Source organism: Ceratotherium simum, chromosome 6, assembly GCF_057802395.1.
Source record: "Ceratotherium simum simum isolate JZ-2026a chromosome 6, ASM5780239v1, whole genome shotgun sequence".
Classification (NCBI taxonomy): domain Eukaryota; kingdom Metazoa; phylum Chordata; class Mammalia; order Perissodactyla; family Rhinocerotidae; genus Ceratotherium; species Ceratotherium simum.
The window spans coordinates 62,236,564-62,257,213 of NC_141905.1; the positions used below are offsets into that span (position 1 = coordinate 62,236,564).

Below are 20,650 nucleotides of genomic sequence, written 5' to 3' on the forward strand. Positions count from 1 at the left end.
TCATACACCATGATCAAGTGGGATTTAAACCAGGGACGCAGGGATGGTTCAACATCTGCAAATCAATCAACGTGATACTCACATCAACAAAACAAAGAATAAAAACCACATGGTCATCTCAATAGACGCAGAGAAGGCATTTTACAAGATACAACATCCATTTATGATAAAAACTCTCAACAAAATGGGAATAGAAGGAAAGTATCTCAACATAATAAAGGCTATTTATGACAACATCACACTCAACAGGGAAAGACTGAAAGTCATTCCTCTGAGAACAGGCACAAGGCAGGGCTGCCCACTCTCACCAATCCTGTTCAACATAGTACTGGAGGTTTTGGCCAGAGCAATTAGGCAAGAAAAGGAATAAAAGGAATCCAAATAGGTAACGAAGAAGTGAAACTCTCACTATTTGCAGATGACATGATTTTATATATAGAAAACCCTAAAGAATCCATTGGAAAACTATTAGAAATAATCAACAACTACAGCAAAGTTGCAGGGTACAAAATCAATCTACAAAAATCAGTTGCATTTCTGTATGCTAATAATGAACTAACAGAAAGAGAGCTCAAAAAAAAATGCTAAAGAAAATTCTTAATACTGACAGAAAGGATACCAGAAGGAAATCTGGATCTTCAGGAATAAAAAGAGCAACATAAATGTAAATAAAAATAACAGCAGAAATCAATGAAATAGAAAACAGAAAAACAACAGAAGGAAAAAAAAAAGAAAAAAAAAATCAATGAAACTAAAAGCTCGTTCTTTGAATAAACACCAATAAATTTGATAAACATGTAGCCAGACTGACCCAGAAAAAGAGAAGATACAAATTACCAATATCAAGAATAAAAGAAAGGAAATCAGTACTGACTACAGACATTAAAAGTTTAAAATATTATGAACAACTGTATGCCTATAAAACTCACAATTTAATGAAATAAAACAAATTCCTTGAAAGACACAAACTTCCAAAAGTCACTCAAGAAGAAATAGGTAACTTAAACAGTCCTATATCTATTAAGGAAATTGAATTCATAGTTAAAAACCTTCCAAGAAAGTAAATTCCAGGTCCACTTGGCTTCACTGACAAATTCTACCAAACATTTGGGGAAGAAATAATACTACTTCTAAACAAATTCTTCCAGAAAATAGAGGATGAGAGAATACTCTCCAACTCATTTTATGAGGTCAGTATCACCTGATACTAAAACCAAAATGACATCATAAGAAAATAAAATTACAGACCAACATCCCTCATGAATATTGCCAAATCAAATCCAGCAACACATAAAAATGATGTTACAATCAGGTGGGGTTGGTTCAACATTCAAAAATCAATCACTATATCAACAGTCTATAGTAGGAAAACCATGTGATTATCTCAGTAAATGCTAAAACTTTTTAAACAGAATCCAACATTCATTAATGAGACACTCACAGGAAATTAGAAACAAAAGGGAATTTTTTCAAGCTGATAGAGGGCATCTCTAAAAAATCTATAGCTAATGCCACACTTAATGGAGAATAACTGAATCCTTACATCTTAAGACTGGAAACAAGGCAAGTATACCCATTCTCACCATGCTAATTTAACATACTACTGGTGGTCCTAACCAATGAAATAGGGCAAGAAAAAGAAATAAAAGTTATACAGATTGGAATGGAAGGAATAAAACTATTTTATTCACAAACAACCTGATTGTCTACATAGAAAATCCCAAAAAGGTTATAAGAAGCTACTAAATCTAACAAGTGAATTTAACAAGATGACAGGATACAAGGTCAAATTTAAAAAATCAATAGTGTTTTCATATATTAGCAACAAACAAATAAAAATTAAAATTCTAAAAAATACCATTCACAATAGCACTCAAATCCTTGAAATACTTTGAGATAAATTTAATAAAATATGTACAAGATTTGCATGCTGAAAACTATAAAATATTGATGAGAAAAATCAAAGACAACTTCCAATAAATGGAGAGATATGGTCTGTTCATGGATTGTAAGACGTATTAGTAAGATGTCAATTTTCCTTAATAATTTTATTTATTTATTTATTTATTTATTTATTTATTTATTTATTTATTTATTTATTTATTTATTTTCCCCCAAAGCCCCAGTAGATAGTTGTATGTCATAGCTGCACATCCTTCTAGTTGCTGTACGTGGGACGCGGCCTCAGCATGGCCAGAGAAGCAGTGCGTCAGTGCGCGCCCGGGATCCGAAGCCAGGCTGCCAGCAGCGGAGTGTGTGCACTTAACCACTAAGCCATGGGGCCGGCCCTCAATTTTCCTTAAAATGATCTATAGATTCATCATAATCTTTTTTTTTTCTTTTTATAATTTTATTAATTTATTTTTTCCCCCAAAGCCCCAGTAGATAGTTGTATGTCATAGCTGCACGTCTTGCTGTATGTGGGACGCGGCCTCAGCATGGCAGGAGAAGCAGTGAGTCGGTACGCGCCCGGGATCCGAACCCGGGCCGCCAGCAGCGGAGCGTGCACACTTAACTGCTAAGCCATGGGGCCAGCCCTCATCATAATCTTAATCAAAATTCCAGTAGTGTTTTTTTTGTTGTTGTTGCTTGAGGACGATTGTCCCTGAGCTAACATCTGTGCCAGTCTTCCTCTATCTTGTCTGTAGGACACAACCACAGCACGGCTTAATGAGCAGCGTGTAGGTCCATGCCTGGGATCCAAACCTGCAAACCCAGAGCCGCCAAAGCAGAGCACGCAAACTTAACCACTAGCCACCATGCCAGCCCCTCCAGTAGGCTTTTGAAAAAAACATACACTAAAATTCATATGGAAAAGTAAAGGACCTAAGATAGCCAAAACAATTTTGAAATAGAACAAGGTTGAAGGATTCATACTACCTGATTTCATGACTTACTACAAAACTATAGTAATCAAGACCGTTTTTTTCTTTTTTTTTTTTGAGGAAGATGCACCCTGACCTAACATCTGTGTCAATCTTCCTCTATTCTTTTGTATGTGGGTCGCCACCACAGCATGGCTGCCAACAAGTGGCGTATGTCTGTGCCCGGAAACTGAACCTGGGCCGCCGAAGCAGAGCCCACCAAACTTAACCACTAGGCCATGGGGCCAGCCCCAAAACAGTGTTATTTGTGAATGAACAGACACATACATCAAGGGAACAGAATATAAGATCCAGAAATAGATCTACATACATATGGTGAATTGATTTTTGACAAACGCGCCAAAGCAATTCAATGGAGAAAGACAGTCTTTTCAACAAATGGTGCTGAAACAAGTGAACATTCATATACAAAACATGAACCTCAAGCCAAACCTAGCAGTATAGAGAGAAATAATAACCCGAAATAAATCTTAGACCTAAATGTTAAGGTGGTAAAACTATAAAACTCTAGAAGAAAAGATAAGAAATAATCATTTTATCCTTGGATTAGACAAAGATTTGTTAGCTACTACACAAAAAACACAAACGATACAAGAAAAAAATTAATAAACTGTATTTACCAAAACTAAAAACTTCTTCAAAAGACATTGTTAAGGACATCAGCATCATGGCAGAGTGAGCTTACCCCACTGAACTCTTCGCCTCTAAGCCACAACAAAAAGGACATTCATATTCCAACAGAAGCCATTCCCACAACACAGGGGACGTCTGACGCACCCAGGCAGCTGTACACCCAAGGACAGCAGTGCTGGAATCCCCCCAGTAAGTGGAAACAGGTAAGAGCAGCTCCCTTCCTTCCCCAAAGACTGCAACTGGGAGACTGAGACCACGCAGCTCTCGGGGAAGGGGGGGGGGGTGGCTCTCTGCAGGAAAATCTGTGCTCTCCAAGACCCCTCACAGCTGGTGGGGAATCCCCCTACAGAGGGAGCAGAACTGTTGCAAGGGGACTTTTGACAAGCTAGCCTCTCAGGAGAACAGAGAGCAAGAGCGAGGCAAGAGACCTCTGAGATCAGGGAAGCAAAAGTACATGCCCGTCCCCCACCCAGCCTGCCCAGCACTTCAGCCCAGTGGCACTTCAGCTCTGCCTGGCCCCATAGGCAGCGGCCCCCAGGCACCCGAGCACCACCAGCAGGGCAGCCTGCCTGTGCCCTGCCCCCAGAGGCAGCAGCCCCTAGGCGCCTGGGCACCACCAGCAGCAGAGTGTGCCCGTGCCCCACACCCAGATGCAGCAGCCCCAAAGCGCCTGGGCACCAGGGGTGGCAACCCCCCAGTGCCACAGTCCCACCAGCAGTGGCAGCGTGACCGTGCCCCACCCCCAGAGGCAGCGGCCCCCAGGCACCTGAGCATCACCAGCAGCAGTAGTGCGACTGTGCCCTGCCCCCAGAGGCAGCAGCCCCCAGGCGCCCAGGCCCCATCAGCAGCGGCAGCGAGACCGCACCCCGCCCACAGAGGCAGGGGCCCCCAAGCGCCCTGGCCCCACCAGCACTGGTGGCCAGCAGAGGCGGCAGCAGCTCAGGCCCCACCTACCACAGCTGTAGCTGCTCTGGCTGGACCCGCCATGGCACCCGCTGCCCTGGCTCCACTGCGCCACAGCCCCAGTTGCATGAGCTTGACCGTGACCCGTTCCCAGTTCCTTAGGCTCAACCTCCAGCTGCTTCAGCTTGGCTGTGCTCAGGCTCCAGCTGACTTGGTGCCAGCAACTTCAGCCCAGCTGCACTCCAGTTTCAGCAACTTCGGCCCAGCCACACTCCAGTTCCACCTTCTTCAGCTCAGTGGTGCTCCAGCTTCTGATTCTTCAGCCCAGCCATGCTTCAGCTGCAGCTGCTTCAACCCAGCAGCACCCAAGCCCCAGCTGCTTTGGCCTAGCTGTGCTCCAGTCCCAGCTGTTCCCACACTCCAGCTCCAGCTGTTCCCACACTTCACCCCCCAAGCTGCCTCCTCTCAGCCATGCTTCAGATCAGCAGTGCTTCAGCTCAACTATGCCCCAGCTCAGCTGGGGGCATACCAGAGCACCCACAGATCGAGGCAGGCCAAAATACACAGCCCTTGACTCCCACCCAGCGGCAGCAAGAGGAAACTGGGACCATATATTTTCACTATGAGGAAAAATAAGCCAACATTGACAGGCACTATGCAAAAATATATTGAATCCACAGACCAAAAAGAAAATGACAAGCACCCAGAAGTCAACCCGGAAAGCACAGAAATGTAGAACCTTAATGACAGGGAATTCAAAATAACTATCATAAAAAAGTATAATAAAATACAAGAAAACACAGATAGACAATTCAATGAAATCAGGAGTTTCTTCATAAAAGAGACTGAAACTATAAAGAAAAACCAAGCAGAAATCTTAGAGATGGAAAACACAATAGAGGAGATAAAGACAAATCTGGAAGCCTTAAGCATTAGGGCTGACAATATGGAGGAAAGAATTAGCAATACTGAGGACAGCAATTCAGAAATGCTCCAGATGGAGGAGGAAAGAGAACTAAGACTAAAAAGAAATGAAGAAACTCTCCGAGAAATATCTGACTCAATTAGGAAATCCAACATAAGGATTATAGGCATTCCAGAGGAAGAAGAGAGGGAAAAAGGAGCAGAGAACTTGTTCAAAGAACTAATAGCTGAGAACTTTCCAAACCTGGGGAAGGAGCAGGAAATAGAGTGAATGAAATAAACAGATCTCCTAAATATATCAACACGAAAAGACCCTCTCCAAGGCATATGGTAGTAAAGCTGGCAAAAGTCAACGAGAAAGAAAAGATATTAAGGGCAGCTAGACAAAAAGAAGTAACATACAAAGGATTTCCTTTCAGGCTCTTAGCCTATTTCTCGACAGAAACTTTACAAGCTAGGAGAGAGGGGAACTATATATTCAAAATTCTGAAGGACAAAAACTTTCATCCAAGAATACTCAATCCAGCGAAAATTCTCTTCAGATATGATGGAGAAATAATAACTATTCCAGATAAACAAAAGCTAAGGGAGTTCACTGCCATAAGACCCCCACTACAAGAAGTGTTCAAGAAGGCCCCCATGCTGGAGGAAAAAAAGAGACAGGGGATTCAAAGTTTTGAACAAGGAGGAAAATAGGCCAACAAAACCAGAAAAATTGCAGCTCTCTATCAGAATAGATTAGCAAACACTTAATTATAAAACCAAAGATCAAGGGAAGCTAAGCACCAAAAATAAATATAACCCCATCATGTGAAACACAAACTTGCAACACAAGAAGGAATAAAATGTGACAATAATAACTTAGAAGGGGAAGAAGAAAGGGATCAAATCGACTTAGTCTAAGGGAATAAGGGGCCATCAAAAAATGGACTATCACATCCACGAGATTTTCTATACAAACCTCATGGTAACCACTAATCAAATGATCAGAACAGAGTCACAAAAGATAAAGAAAGAGAAAACTAAGAGAACCCCCATACAGAACTACCAAACTGAATTGGTAGTCCGGGGCCGGCCCCGTGGCTTAGCGGTTAAGTGTGTGTGCTCCGCTGCTGGCGGCCCGGGTTCGGATCCCGGGCGCCCACCGACGCACCGCTTCTCCGGCCATGCTGAGGCCGCGTCCCACATACAGCAACTAGAAGGATGTGCAGCTGTGACATACAACTATCTACTGGGGCTTTGGGGGAAAAAAATAAATAAAATGAATTGGTAGTCCGAAACACATGGGACAAGAAACAAAAGAAACGCAAAAGAACCGGAAAAAGAGCGATAAAATAGCAACAATAAGCTCTCATATATCAATAATTACACTAAATGTAAATGGACTGAACTCTCCAATCATAAGACACAGAGTAGTGGGATGGATTAAAAAACAAGACCCAACAATATGCTGCCTCCAGGAAACACATCTCAGCTCTAAAGACAAACACAGGCTCAGAGTGAAAGGACGGAAGACAATACTCCAAGCTAATGGCAAACAAAAGAAAGCAGGTGTTGCCATACTTATATCAGACAAAGTAGACTTCAAGATAAAACAAGTAATGAGAGACAAAGAGGGGCAATATACAATGATAAAAGGGACACTCCACCAAGAAGACATATCACTTATAAACATATATGCACCCAACACAGGAGCACCAAAGTACATAAAGCAACTATTAACAAACCTAAAAAGAGATATTAACAACAACACAATAACAGTAGGGGATCTTAACACTCCACTTACATCAATGGATAGATCATCCAGACAGAAAGTCCATAAGGAAATAGTGGACTTAAACAAAAAACTTGACCAGATGGACTTAATACACACATAGCAAGCATTCCATCCAAACACAGCAGACTACACATTCTTCTCAAGCACAAGTAGAACATTCTCAAGGATAGACCATATGTTGGGAAACAACGCAAGCCTCTATAAATTTAAGAAGATTGAAACCATAACAAGCATCTTGTCCAACTATAATGCTATGAAATTAGAAATAAACTACAAGGAAAAAAACGGGAAAGTGACAAAGATGTGGAGACTAAACAACATGCTACCAAACAACCAATGGATCACTGAAGAAATTAAAGGAGAAATCAACAAATATCTGGAGACAAATGAAAATGAAAATACACCATACCAACTCATATGGGATGCAGCAATAGTGCTCCTGTGAAGGAAACTCATAGTAATACAGGCCCACCTTAACAAACAAGAAAAATTCCAAATAAGCAATCTTAAACTACACATAAGAGAATTAGAAAATGAAGAACAAACAAAGCCCAAAGTCAGCAGAAAGAGGAAAATAATAAAAATTAGAGCAGAAATAAATGAAATTGAAATTTAAAAAAACAGTAGAAAGGATCAATGAAACTAAGAGCTGGTTCTTTAAGAAGATAAACAAAATTGACAAACCCTTAGCCAGACTCACCAGGAAAAAAAGAGAGAAGGCTCAAATAAATAAAATTAGAAATGAAAAAGGAGAAATTATAATAGATACCACAGAAATACAAAAGACTATAAGAGAATACTATGAAAAACTATATGCCAACAAATTGGACAATCTAGAAGAAATGGATAAATTCTTAGCCTCATACAACCTCCCAAAACTGAATCAAGAAGAAACAGAGAACCTGAATAGACCAATCACAAGTAAAGAGATTGAAACAGTAATCAAAAACCTCCCAAAAAATAAAAGTCCAGGACCAGATGGCTTCTCTGGAGAATTTTACCAAACATTCAAAGATTTAACACCTATCCTTCTCAAACTGTTCCACAAATAGAGGAAGATGGAACACTTCCCAACACATTCTACGAACCCAGGCTTTTGGTATCACCCTGATACCAAAGCTAGACAAAGATAACACTAAGAGGGAAAACTACAGACCAATATCCCTGATGAACATAGATGTAAAAATCCTCAACAAAATACTGGCAAACCAAATACAGCAATACATTAAAAAGATCATACACCGTGATCAAGTGGGATTTATACCAGGGACACAGGGATGGTTCAACATCCGCACATCAATCAATGTGATACACCACATTAACAAAACCAGGAATAAAAACCATATGATCATCTCAATAGATACAGAGAAGGCATTTGACAAGATCCAACATCCACTTATGATAAAAACTCTCAACAAAATGGGTATAGAAGGAAAGTACCTCAACATAATTAAGGCCATATATGACAAACCCACAGCCAACACCATACTCAACAGGGAAAAACTGAAAGCCATCCCACTGAGAAGAGGAACAAGACAACGGTGCCCACTCTCACCACTCTTAGTCAACATAGTACTGGAGGTTCTGGCCAGAGCAATTAGGCACAAAAAAGGAAGAAAAGGAATCCAAATAGGCAATGAAGAAGTGAAACTCTCACTGTTTGCAGATGACATGATCTTATGTAGAGAAAACTCTAAAGAATCCATTGGAAAACTATTAGAAATAATCAACAACTACAGCAAAGTTGCAGGATACAAAATCAACTTACAGAAATCAGTCGCATGTCTATATATCAATAACGAACTAACAGAAAGAGAACTCAAGAAGACAATCGCATTTACAATTGCAACAAAACGAATAAAATATCTAGGAATAAATTTAACTAAGGAAGTGAAAGACCTATATAATGAAAACTATAAGACATTATTGAGTGAAATCAATGATGATATAAAGAAATAGAAAAATATTCCATGCACTTGGATTGGAAGAATAAATATAGTTAAAATGTCCATACTACCTAAAGCAATCTACAGATTCAACACAATCCCAAACAGAATCCCAAGGACATTCTTCATGGAAATTGAACAAAGAATACTAAAATTCATATGGGGAAACAAAAGACCCTGAATAGCTAAAGCAATCCTGAGAAAAAAGAACAAACCTGGAGGCATCACAATCCCTGACTTCAAAACATACTACAAAGCGATAGTAATTAAAACAGCATGAGGGGCCGGCCCTGTGGCTTGGTGGTTAAGTGCGCGCGCTGCGATGCTGGCGGCCCGGGTTCGGATCCCGGGTGCGCATCGAGGCACCACTTCTCCGTTCATCCTGAGGCGGCGTCCCACATACAGCAACTAGAAGGATGTGCAGCTACGACATACAACTATCCACTGGGGCTTTGGGGGGAAAAATAAAATAAATAAAATCTTTAAAAAAAAAAAAAAAAAAAAAACAGCATGGTACTGGTACAAAAATAGACACACAGATCAACAGAACAGAACTGAAAGCCCAGAAATAAAACCTCACATCTACAGGCAGCTAATCTTTGACAAAAGAGCTAAGAACATACAATGGAGAAAGGAAAGTCTCTTCAATAAATGGTGCTGGGAAAACTGGACAGCCACTTGCAAAAGAATGAAAGTAGACTATCTTCTTTCGCCATACACAAAAATTAACTCAAAATGGATCAAAGACCTGAAGCTGAGACCTGAAACTATAAAACTCCTAGAGGAAAATATAGGTAGTACACTATTTGTCATCAGCCATAAAGGGATCTTTTCAAATTCCATGTCTACTCATACAAGGGAAACAAACAAAAAAATAAACAAGTGGGACTTCATCAGATTAAAGAGCTTCTACAAGGCAAATGAAAGCAGGATCAAAATGAATAGGCTACCCACCAGCTGGGAAAAAATATTTGCAAACCACATATCCGACAAGAGATTAATCTCCATAATATATAAAGAACTAACGCAATTGAACAAAAAACAAACAACCTGATCAAAAAATGGGCAGAGGAAATGAATAGACACTTCTCCAAAGAAGAGATACAGATAGCCAATAGGCACATGAAAAGATGCTCAACATCACTAATCATCAGGGAAATGCAAATCAAAACCACACTAAGATATCATCCATCAGAATGGCTATAATCACCAAGACAAAAAAAGAACAAATGCTGGAGAGGCTGTGGAGAAATGGGAACCCTCCTTCACTGCTGGTGGGAATGCAAACTGGTGCAGCTTCTATGGAAAACAGTATGGAGAGTCCTCAAAAAATTAAAAATAGAAATATCTTATGATCCAGCTGTCCCACTATTGGGTATCTACCCAATGAACCTGAAATCAACAATCCAAACAGGCTCATGCACCCCTATGTTCATTGCAGCATTATTCACTATAGCCAAGACATGGAAGCAACCCAAGTGTCCCTCAACTGATGACTGGATAAAGATGTGGTATATATACACAATGGAATACTACTCGGCCATAAAAAAAGACAAAATCGTCTCATTTGCAACAACATGGATGGATCTGGAGGGTATTATGTTAAGCGAAATAAGCCAGAAAGAGAAAGACAAATACTGCATGATTTCACTTATATGTGGAAGATAAACTAATACACAGACAGACAGAACTGTTTGGTGGTTACCAGGGGCAAGGGAGGTGGGGGGTGGGCACTAGGGGTGGAGGGATGCATTTATATGGTGACTGACAAACAATAAAAAAAAAAAATTAAAAAAAATTATAAAAAAAAAAGAATAACAAATCAAAAATATATATATACACACCCTTGGATCTAGCAATTCCATTTGTATTTATTCTGCAGATTTCCTTCCACATGGGTGTGATGATGCATACTCAGAGTTATTCACTGCAGCATTATTTATAATAGACTAGAAATAACCTAAATATTCATCAATAGGGATCTCGTTAAAAACAATGTTAAAGTTATTCAAAATACAAGTTTAAAAAAAAAAAAAGCAAAGAATAAACAGCATTATAAAATTAAAAAAAAGACGTTAAGAAAATAAAAACACAAGCTACAATCTGGGAGAAAATATTCACAAAACACATAAAGGACTAGTGTATAAGATACACAAAAAAATCTCATATCTCAAAAATAAGAAAACAAACAACCCAGTTCTCCTTATAGAAGAATTCTAAATAATTTATGTAGACACTCTCCGCAAAAGGAAGTGGAGCTCCCCACCTCCACCCCCACTACCAACTTCAGTGTTGGCTGCATTTAGTGACTTGCTTGCAAAAAACCAAGAATGGAAAGGGAGAGAAAAAACAACTCTGCAGAGAAGAAACTTTGCAAACACTACCTTAACCAAGTGATCAAGGTGAACATCACCAGTGATAAGTCATGTTGATAACATATATCCCTGAGGTGACGAAAAGGCCACGCTGACTCTGTGGCATTCTTCCCCAAAATTCATAACCCCAGTCCAGCTGTGAGTAAATCATGAGACAAACTCAAATTGAAGAAAATTCCCTAAAATTGTCAAGGTCATGAAAAACAAGAAAACAGTAAGAAACCATGAGACAAGAAGAGACTAGGGAGACACTATGACTAAATGTAATGTGGCAACATGGTTGGGATCCTGGAATTCAAAAGGGACATTAGAGGAAAAATTAGTAGAAGCCAAATAAAGTCCAGAGTTTGGTTTAGTTTTTTTTATTGTGGTAAAAAATACATATCATAAAATTTACCATCTTAACCATTTTTAAGTATAGAGTTCAATAGTGTTAAATATACTTACATTGTTGTGAAATGGATCTCTAGAACCTTTTTATCTTGTAGAACTGAAGCTCTATACCTATTAAACAACTCCCTTTGCACCCTCCCCGCTATCCCCTGGTAACCACCATTCTACTTTCTATATCTACGAATTTGACTACTTTAGATACCTCACATAAGTGGAATCATACAGTATTGTCCTTTTGTGACTCGCTTCTTTCACTTAACAAATTGTTCTCAGTGTTCATCCACACTATAGCATGTAAAAAGATTTCCTTCTTTTTTAAGGCTGCAAAGTATCCCATTATATGTATATACTCTATTTTATTTTTCCACTCATCCATTGATGGACATTTGGGTTGCTTCCATCTCTTGGATATTGTGAACAGTGCTGCCATGGACACGGGTATGCAATACAAATGGGCAAAAGATCTGAACAAACACTTCACCAAAGAAGATATATGGATGGTAAATAAGAACAGGACAAGATGTTCAACATCATTATTCATCAGGGAAATGTAAATTAAAACCATAATGAGATCTCCCTGCACACCTATAAAAAGCCAAAAAAAAAAGTGCTGGCTAGCATACGGAGCAACTACAACTCTTCCATACTGCTGAAGGGAATGTAAAACAGTACATCTACTTTGGAAAACAGTTTGGTGGCTTCTTATAAATTTAAATATATACTTACCACAATACCCCAAAATCCCATTCATAGGTATATAACCAAGAGAAATGAAAACTTGTTTTCACATAAAACCTTGTAAAAGAAGGTTTAGGAGGGCTTTATTTATAATCGATAAAAACTGGAAACCTCCGGCGCTGGCCCCTTGGTGTAGCAGTTAAGTGCGAGCGCTCCGCTGCTGGCGGCCCAGATTCGGATGGCGGGCGCACACCCACGCACCACTTGTCAGGCCATGCTGTGGCGGCGTTCCACATGAAGTGGAGGAAGATGCGCACAGGTGTTAGCCCAGGGCCAGTCTTTCTCAGCGAAAAGAGGAGGACTGGCATGGATGTTAGCTCAGGGCTGATCTTCCTCACCAAAAAACAACAACAAGAAAAAACTGGAAACCTCCCAAATGTCCTTCAACTGATAATGGATAAACTAAGCTGGCATATTCCTAAAATGGAATATTACTCCATAATAAAAAGGAATGAACTACTTATACACACATCAACATAGATGAATTTCAAATGAATTACTATGTAAAAGAAGCCAGACCCAAAAGACTATATGATCTCATCTATATATACATTTTTTTAGAAAAAGCAAAACTATGAGGACAGGGAACGGATCGGTGGTTGCTAGGGGTTGAAGCTAAGTGCAGGAGTTCACCTCCTAGGAGCACAAGAGAAATTTTTGAGATGATGAAACTCTTCTATATCTTGATTTTTTGTGATGCATTTGTCAAAACTCAAACTGTACATTAAAAAAGGTGAATTTTGGGGCTGGCCCCGTCGCGTAGCGGTTAAGTGTGTGCGCTCTGCTGCTGGCAGCCTGGGTTCAGATCCCGGGCACACACCAATGCACCACTTATCAAGCCATGCTGTGGCAGCATCCCATATAGAGTGGAGGAAGATGGGCCACAGATGTTAGCCTAGGGCCAGTCTTCCTCAGCAAAAAGAGGAGGATTGGCATGGATGTTAGCTCAGGGCTGATCTTCCTCACCAAAAAGAAAGGGGTGAATTTTACTATTTATATAAATTATATCTCAAAACAATTGACTTAAAAAAATGGTTTTCCACCAGAAGTTTCATCATACTTTATACAAAATGGAGAGCACTGCAACATGCCATCTCCTACTGTTTGTTGTGTTTCATTCGGTAAAATTTTTCACTTTCTTATTTGTGCTCTACTGGTTAACATTTTAATTCCCTTGGCGGGATTTTCAAAAATCCTCTCCTATCTCGTTGCTATAGCTACAAGGGCTTATCTCATTTGACTGTGTACATGGCCCACAGGCTTGTATAGGCATGCGCATCAGGCTTCTATAAAATATCTCCCCCACTCCAACTCTTTCCTTTTCTCATTGAAAGACATCTTTATTAATCTATTAATGGGTGCTAAAGCCTCTGGGGCAGCTCTTTACCCTCAGAAAATTCTACATACTCCCAAAACAAGGACGTTAGTAAAGCCAGATAGATGCAAACCACACCAGTGTACACGAAGCACATTTGGCCAACAGGAAGTCTGCTAGAGGACTCTCATGGAAGGCCTCCGAGCTCCTAAAAAAAGAGACCTGTGTCTTGATGTGACAACTGGAACTTGCTATCCTGAGGGGAGCTGATCTGATGCTAAAAAGCTATTACACCGAGAATGAGAGAGCAGAGAAACAGAAAAAAACGTGGGTCCTTGCAAACAGTGTTGCAACCAATTCTGGAGCTGTCATTCCTTAGAATTCTTGTAAAGTGAAATAATTTTCCTATTGTTTAAGATAGTTTAAATTCAGAGTTTTTGATACTTGCAGTTGAAAACATCCTACTAATACAAGGCCCTACTCCCATCACCTAAGACATCATAGCAAAGCTATATATGGCTCTCTCAAAAAGTTTTCCTTTACTGCTCTAAAAAATAAAGTCTATTAGGAAAAAAAAAACTTTTCCCCCTAGGCAATCCTTCGTTTCCCCTGTTTGCTTCTACTCTTTCTCCTGGCCCTTGTTCTAAATCCCCTCTACTTTTCTCATGATACAGGAGTCCCAAGCAGAAAACGGAGTTTTCACAAATAGTCTCAACAAAAGGGATAAAGCAAGCTCATCTACAGTCACAGAAAGCAGATCAGTGATTGCTCAGGTTTGGGGGGCGAGGGATAGAGGTGTTAAGAGGGACATAAAGGGATACAAGTAAACTTTAGGGAGGTGATGGATATGTTCATTATCCTGATTGCAGTGATAGCTTCACATACATAAATGTATGTCAAAACTTATCAAAAATTGTGTACTTCCAATGAGTATAGTTTATTATATATCAATTACTCCTCAATAAAGCTAATAAGTTGGAATTTTTTAATAGACAGCTTTACTCAGTGGCTTTCTGTTTCTGTGCAATCTACAGAAATCTTTCCTGACCTTTCAAACTCCAAGTAGGTTGACTAAACTCTTCAATCAAACTTACAGGGATATATGACCTCTTATAAATAAGTTATAAGCACTACGGCCACAGAGTAAATTTTCAGTGAGCCCATCACCAAAAGGTTTGCAAGAAAGATTTTTATCTAATGCCCACTTCCTCTTTTAAGTTATGCTAAAAAGACATAGGTATATTAAAACTCCTTAAAATCCTGTACCTTCTCAAATCACAAAATATTCCTTTGGGATCCAAGCTCTTCTATTTGCTATTGTCAATTCCCACCCACTCTTTCACTCCCTTCTCACTGGCATTCACTAAATTCACAAGCCTCCCTATTCTCTCTCTCTCTTACAAACATCAAGAAAGGGCTAGAGGGCTGCTAACCAGCTTTCTACTGAGATGAATTCTGAGTTCCCGAAGGCAAAGAAGTCCACATATAACTTCCTATTGCCTGAGAAGAGAAGACTATTAAATTTCTACACTAAGCAAGAGCACTAACCAACTAGAGGTAATCTTTTGTAGTCTTTTCCTCTTATATGCCAAAAATCACAGCTGATGGGGACAGAGGAGTAAAAAGAAAAGACAGCTTACCCATGGAGTAGAGGTTGTCAAAGCTCTGGTGCATGCGGATAATCTCATAGTAGAGTTCATCATAGCTGCTGGGAGTGGGCAGGAATGTGTCGCCATATGTGATAAACATATTAAATAGGTTCACAATCTAAAAGAGAAGCAAAAGCCCAGATATAGGCATCACACTATGAAGACCAGAAGGGTACTGTCAGTGGTGTGCTGTAGAGAGCTCTCATCAGCTTGTAAGAGCTGATCCTTAAATTTTCAGGAATTTTGTGAGCTGGTTGTCAAAGAAAGCCATTATTAAAAATTAACTTATATAAACTTAAAATTCAATAAATTATATTAAAATGAAAGTAATACTCAAAACTCATCACTTCCTAATTATTTTCTACCTTTTACTATTATCTGCGCTCTTGAGATTAATTTACACATCTTATATCTGTGTGGTGGGAATAGCATATAATGGTGCATTACTGCTCATCTCTTCCCAACTCTGCATTCAATGATGTCACACTGATAGCTTGAAATTTGCCACAGTAGGTATAGTTTTACCACAGAAATCAGCAAATGCTACAAATCAGGGCTTTTTTCACCCAAATGTTAAACACTTATGAACACATTGGGTAATATTCTGAGAAGACAGTCAAAAGGCACAACGCCCTCCTTCTACCTTAAATAATCAATCAGGTAAGCAGGCATCTGTAATGTCTCTCAGAAACCAATGTGCAGCCATGATGGAAACACTCATCTGGCTAGGACACCCCTAGTGGCTTTGCTACGTACCAACATAAAGACTACAGTAGTCTAACACAGCCTCTCTGCTGGGACCAAGGCTCACCATTCATACACAGAGATCTGACCTATACCTGCCCTTGCCACACAATATACTCTCATAAAAGAGAAAGAGTCCCAGGTTTACCAAAGACATAGCTGAGAGTGGGAAGCACCAGCCTAGAGATTCTGATACAAAAGAAAAATAAAGGCCTGGTTCCCCCTATGGCTTAGTCCCCAGAACACCAGCTCCTGTTTCAAACTGGACCATCTCTGCCTTAGTGCATTGCTTTAGAAAAAGAATTATTTTTTTTGTTACTCACCATAAGGGCTAACGTAAAAATGTTGTGTTTGGCCAAAAGTACGGTCTCATTTGACATAAGGAACTTCAGCAAATTTATCAAGGCTTAAAAAAAAAAAAAAAAGACATCAATAAGCTATTCAAAGTATAATCAATAAAGTTAAATGAAAATAGACTAGCTTTACAGAAATCCAAATAGGGCTAGAATGAGTAAATCACAGTTACTAAGGACTTTTTAAAAAAAGGTAAGGTAGGTATATTTGAAGAAAGCACTGACCCTTCCAAGCCTGTGTCTGCTTATCTGCCCATAGAAGGTTTTTAAAAATCCACTTCTTTTTGCCACTTCATAAATAGCAATTAAGCTCAGAAATCTGACTATGAAATGGACATCTTTGTGTTCCAAATTCACTACTGCAAATTTACCCCATCAAATTTGTTCAATTTACAAGTCAAAATGAGGGTCCCCCTCTCACCCTAGGCTGCAAGCATCTCATGTAACCAAGTTTTAGCTATGTATCTGTTTCAAATATCATTGCTAAGAGGGACATCTTTCAATTCTAACTGGTCACCAGATGTGCCAGCTATACTGTAGAACCTATAGGTAGGCTTCAGCTCTAGATGGGAAGAGAGCACATGAAGAGAAAAAAAACGTCCTTAACCGTTTTAACTACACAAACAAAAGTGCAGCTTGCTTTGTCCTCTCCCAACCATGACAACATTTACCAAAAAGGTGCCCGTTCTGCCTGGCAATCCTTAATGAGGGAAGAGATTGCTAAAACCAAAGCAATCTCAATAAAGAGACTTGACTGCCAAGTCCCTAGGTTAACAGCGCAGCTTTAAACACATTTTTGCAAATAAATATTAAGCATAAAAGAAATTATCAGTTGCCTTGAACTCTTTCACCCAAGACCATGAAATGAATCCTGCTCCTTTGCCCATCATGACGATTGCCCCTGTGCCTAGCTCCCCTACTTGATGGGAAACTATAAAGAAGGGGTTCAGCAGCTGCAAACAATCAGTAGTCCTTCTGCTTCCCCTCTTCAACCTTCTGCACTTCCACAGACACAAAAAAAGGCTTAACCTTACCTTTTCTAAGACCCTATCTGCTTCTTTGCCAGCAAAGAAGTCCACTCTCCAATGCTGTCTGAGCTTTGTGTGAAGTTCACTACTCTTAGAAAAGCTCTGATTTCAAACAGCAGGGAACGATGAGTAGGAGTAAAACTCTCCAGACACTTGCTGCTTGCCACACATCACCCCTCACTCTCAATCCTCTAAAAGCATAGGTACAGTAAAGAAACAGCAGGCAAGGAAAAGTACAAGAGCCTGTCTACATTCTGTTTCTAAAGCCTGAATCTTCCCCTCAAATAGCCAAAAAGCCGTGCTAGGGATGAAGGAGGTAGGCATCCTCACTTATGAACTCTTCACCCCTGCCCCGACTCAAGTTCTCTGAAGTTTCATAACGGAAAGGCAAATGATAGGCAGCTGGCCCTTTTGATGTTGTCTGTTAACATGCGATCTGTTGGACTGGACCAAAAAAAACCTCCATGGGAGCCAATTCTGGATCACACAACCTACTTAGCTCCTACCAGGAGCTCAGAGAATGAAGGGGACTAGCTAAAATCCACATAAAAATCACTAACCCAGCCCAAACCTCCCTCCTTAATAAAGACCATCTTGCTGAGTTATTTAAGGGCTGCCCACTCCACCCCCTAATCCCAGAGCTTAGACAAGCCCTGCTAATGGATAAATCACCTGACAATCAGACTCTATAAACTCACAGGAGACAAGAGAAAAGGATGGGTAGCACACGTGGCACTCTGCAAAACATAATGGCTGGAGAGCGACAAAGCAGCTTTTGCACACATCCAATCAACAAGGACTTTTGTCTCCAGCACACACAGCACCAAGATGCAGCCTCAGCAGTGGTTATATGGTAATTAAGGGGCAGAAAACCTGGAGAAAAGGAAGTGGAAGCAATGATTTATTGCTCCTCTGCTGGACTACAGCTAATCTTGATCTCTGGGATTCGGCGTCAGGGACGACAAAGTGAAAAATATGAGGCGAGGAAGAGAGCAATTCCGGCACAGGACAAAAGGTAACCTGTGTCCCAACTGCCACCAGACATCAGCAGAGCCAAACAGTATTGAGAAGGAGAGTCCAGCACTGCAATACTCTGAGAGTCAGTACCGGGGTTGGGGGGGATCCACATTCTGCCCCTGATAATTCAAGTCAGATGCCCCTCCCCTCCAAAAAAACCTAGGGCTTTCTCACCTGAAGTAGTCACTCTCTAGAGAGAATTTAATAGGCAGCTAAAATGAACAAAGCAACCTTAAAATTGGCTCCCACAAGCCTCTGACATCAGGGACCACAATTCTTCAAGAGGGAATGCCCCCAATATCCCATGCAATACTGCTTTTTTCCTTCATCATTTCCCTGATTTTACACTCATTCTATCAACTGTTTGGTGTCCTATACGTCAGTACACACACATTGTCTTCTATTCTCTGACCTTACATGATGGGAGTTCTAAGTCTGTGTGGCTTCAACATAGCTGATTATAGATTTCTAGAGCTATAAAGGACCTTCGAGGTCATTTAATCCAATTCCCTCATTTTGGGATTAGAAAACACCCACTTCCCCCACCACCCCAACAAGCTAGTGACTAAACTGGGATTAGAACTGGTCTCCTGTTTAGTGTTCTTTCCATTAAGATGAGATTAAACAAAGGTGCCAGATGGAGTTAAATGTTAAAGGGCAGGAAGCTTACATATAAATGGTGCGCCTAATTAGACTTGCTACCAACACTCGTCTATAACTCTGGTTTATAACTCTCTCCACCTACTGGCTGCTCCAGGTTATTTTCATGTATTTGGTCCCCTTTTTCACTTGATCTTTAGCTACTTATTAGAATGCAAGTGTTTATTACCTCACTATTACCTTTCTACTACTCACTCTCAACACTGAAAGACTCCCAAATAACTTTTCTCAGCATAAATCACCTCAGCAAGCCCTCTACATCTGCTCTCATATCTCTTCTTGACATCTCCTCTCTCACACCCCTCTCCCCTTCTGTTTCTGCTTCCTTCCTAGTATCTATAAAACAAACAAACAAACAAACAAAAACCAAACAGCACGTAACTGTCAACTAAAACTGCTCCTATTTCCCTCATGTCAACTAAAACTGCTCCTATTTCCCTCACTCAGGGTTGCCTCCAAAATTATGCACTGATCATGGAATGTGATTGGATCTGGACTTCAAAGGGAGCCAAGATCCCCTTTTTTAGAACCATAAGCTATTATGGTACAGAGCTATGCACCGAGTTTAACTGCAGCCAAAGAAGAGAACAGCTTTGTGTCAGGGGTAGGTTCAAGGACAGTAGAGAACTGGCACTCCGGATCTCAATGCCAACACACAAGTAGCACAGAGCTCATGCTGGCTGGCCCCTGGTTCACCACTCTCCACACCAACACATTTTTTGAAAACTGTCCTTGATCCACTTGTCCAATTGGTGCCATCTGGGCACATGACCAGCCAAATTATTCCAAGGACAGTCACAGAAGTACACAGAGAGAAGGACATAGAGGGAAGAGCTAAGATAACTAAAAAGATAAGGGGTTGGTTGTATAAACATAGCATTGTTAATTAGTATACGTCTATAAGAGTTTGGTATCAAGTACAATACATGTTGTAGTCATTGTGAAGTTAAGAAGGGCAGGATGTACTTTTTTTTCTTTTTAATTTAACCCTTTGGTTTATCATCTTTCTAATTCTTCAATAATAGTTTTAAAAAGGAAACAGGGAAGAAGAGGCTTAACAAGCTCTTCCTCCCCAAAGACCTGACCCTTAGTCTGAGAGATTCCAAAGAAGAAGGGCCTATGGTATAGAAACTCAGTACTATGTAAACAATGAGCAATGGCTGCTCGTCCTCACAGAACAGAAAGGCACAGCTTTTTGCAGAGACTATCCTTTCAGATGAGGACAAGCTTTGTGGTAGAGACCTTCTACGCCTTAAAAGACAATTCTCATCAGCCCCCATTCTCCAAAGCCCCAGGAGTGGGTTGCCCCA

At 40.2% G+C, this 20,650-nt stretch overlaps 1 protein-coding gene across 8 annotated transcripts in view; it reads right to left on the bottom strand.

Moving 5' to 3' along the window:
- The window catches only part of ARMH3 (armadillo like helical domain containing 3), a 190,645-nt gene that overhangs the window by 84,905 nt on the left and 85,090 nt on the right, over window positions 1–20,650 (bottom strand). For all 8 annotated transcript variants that reach the window (XM_087432488.1, XM_087432490.1, XM_087432489.1 and 5 more), the window contains 2 exons: window positions 16,606–16,688; window positions 15,530–15,656 (listed from right to left, as the gene is read on the bottom strand). In XM_087432488.1, the coding sequence (XP_087288614.1) occupies window positions 15,530–15,656; window positions 16,606–16,688 (210 nt within the window). The remainder of the gene's footprint in view (window positions 1–15,529; window positions 15,657–16,605; window positions 16,689–20,650) is intronic.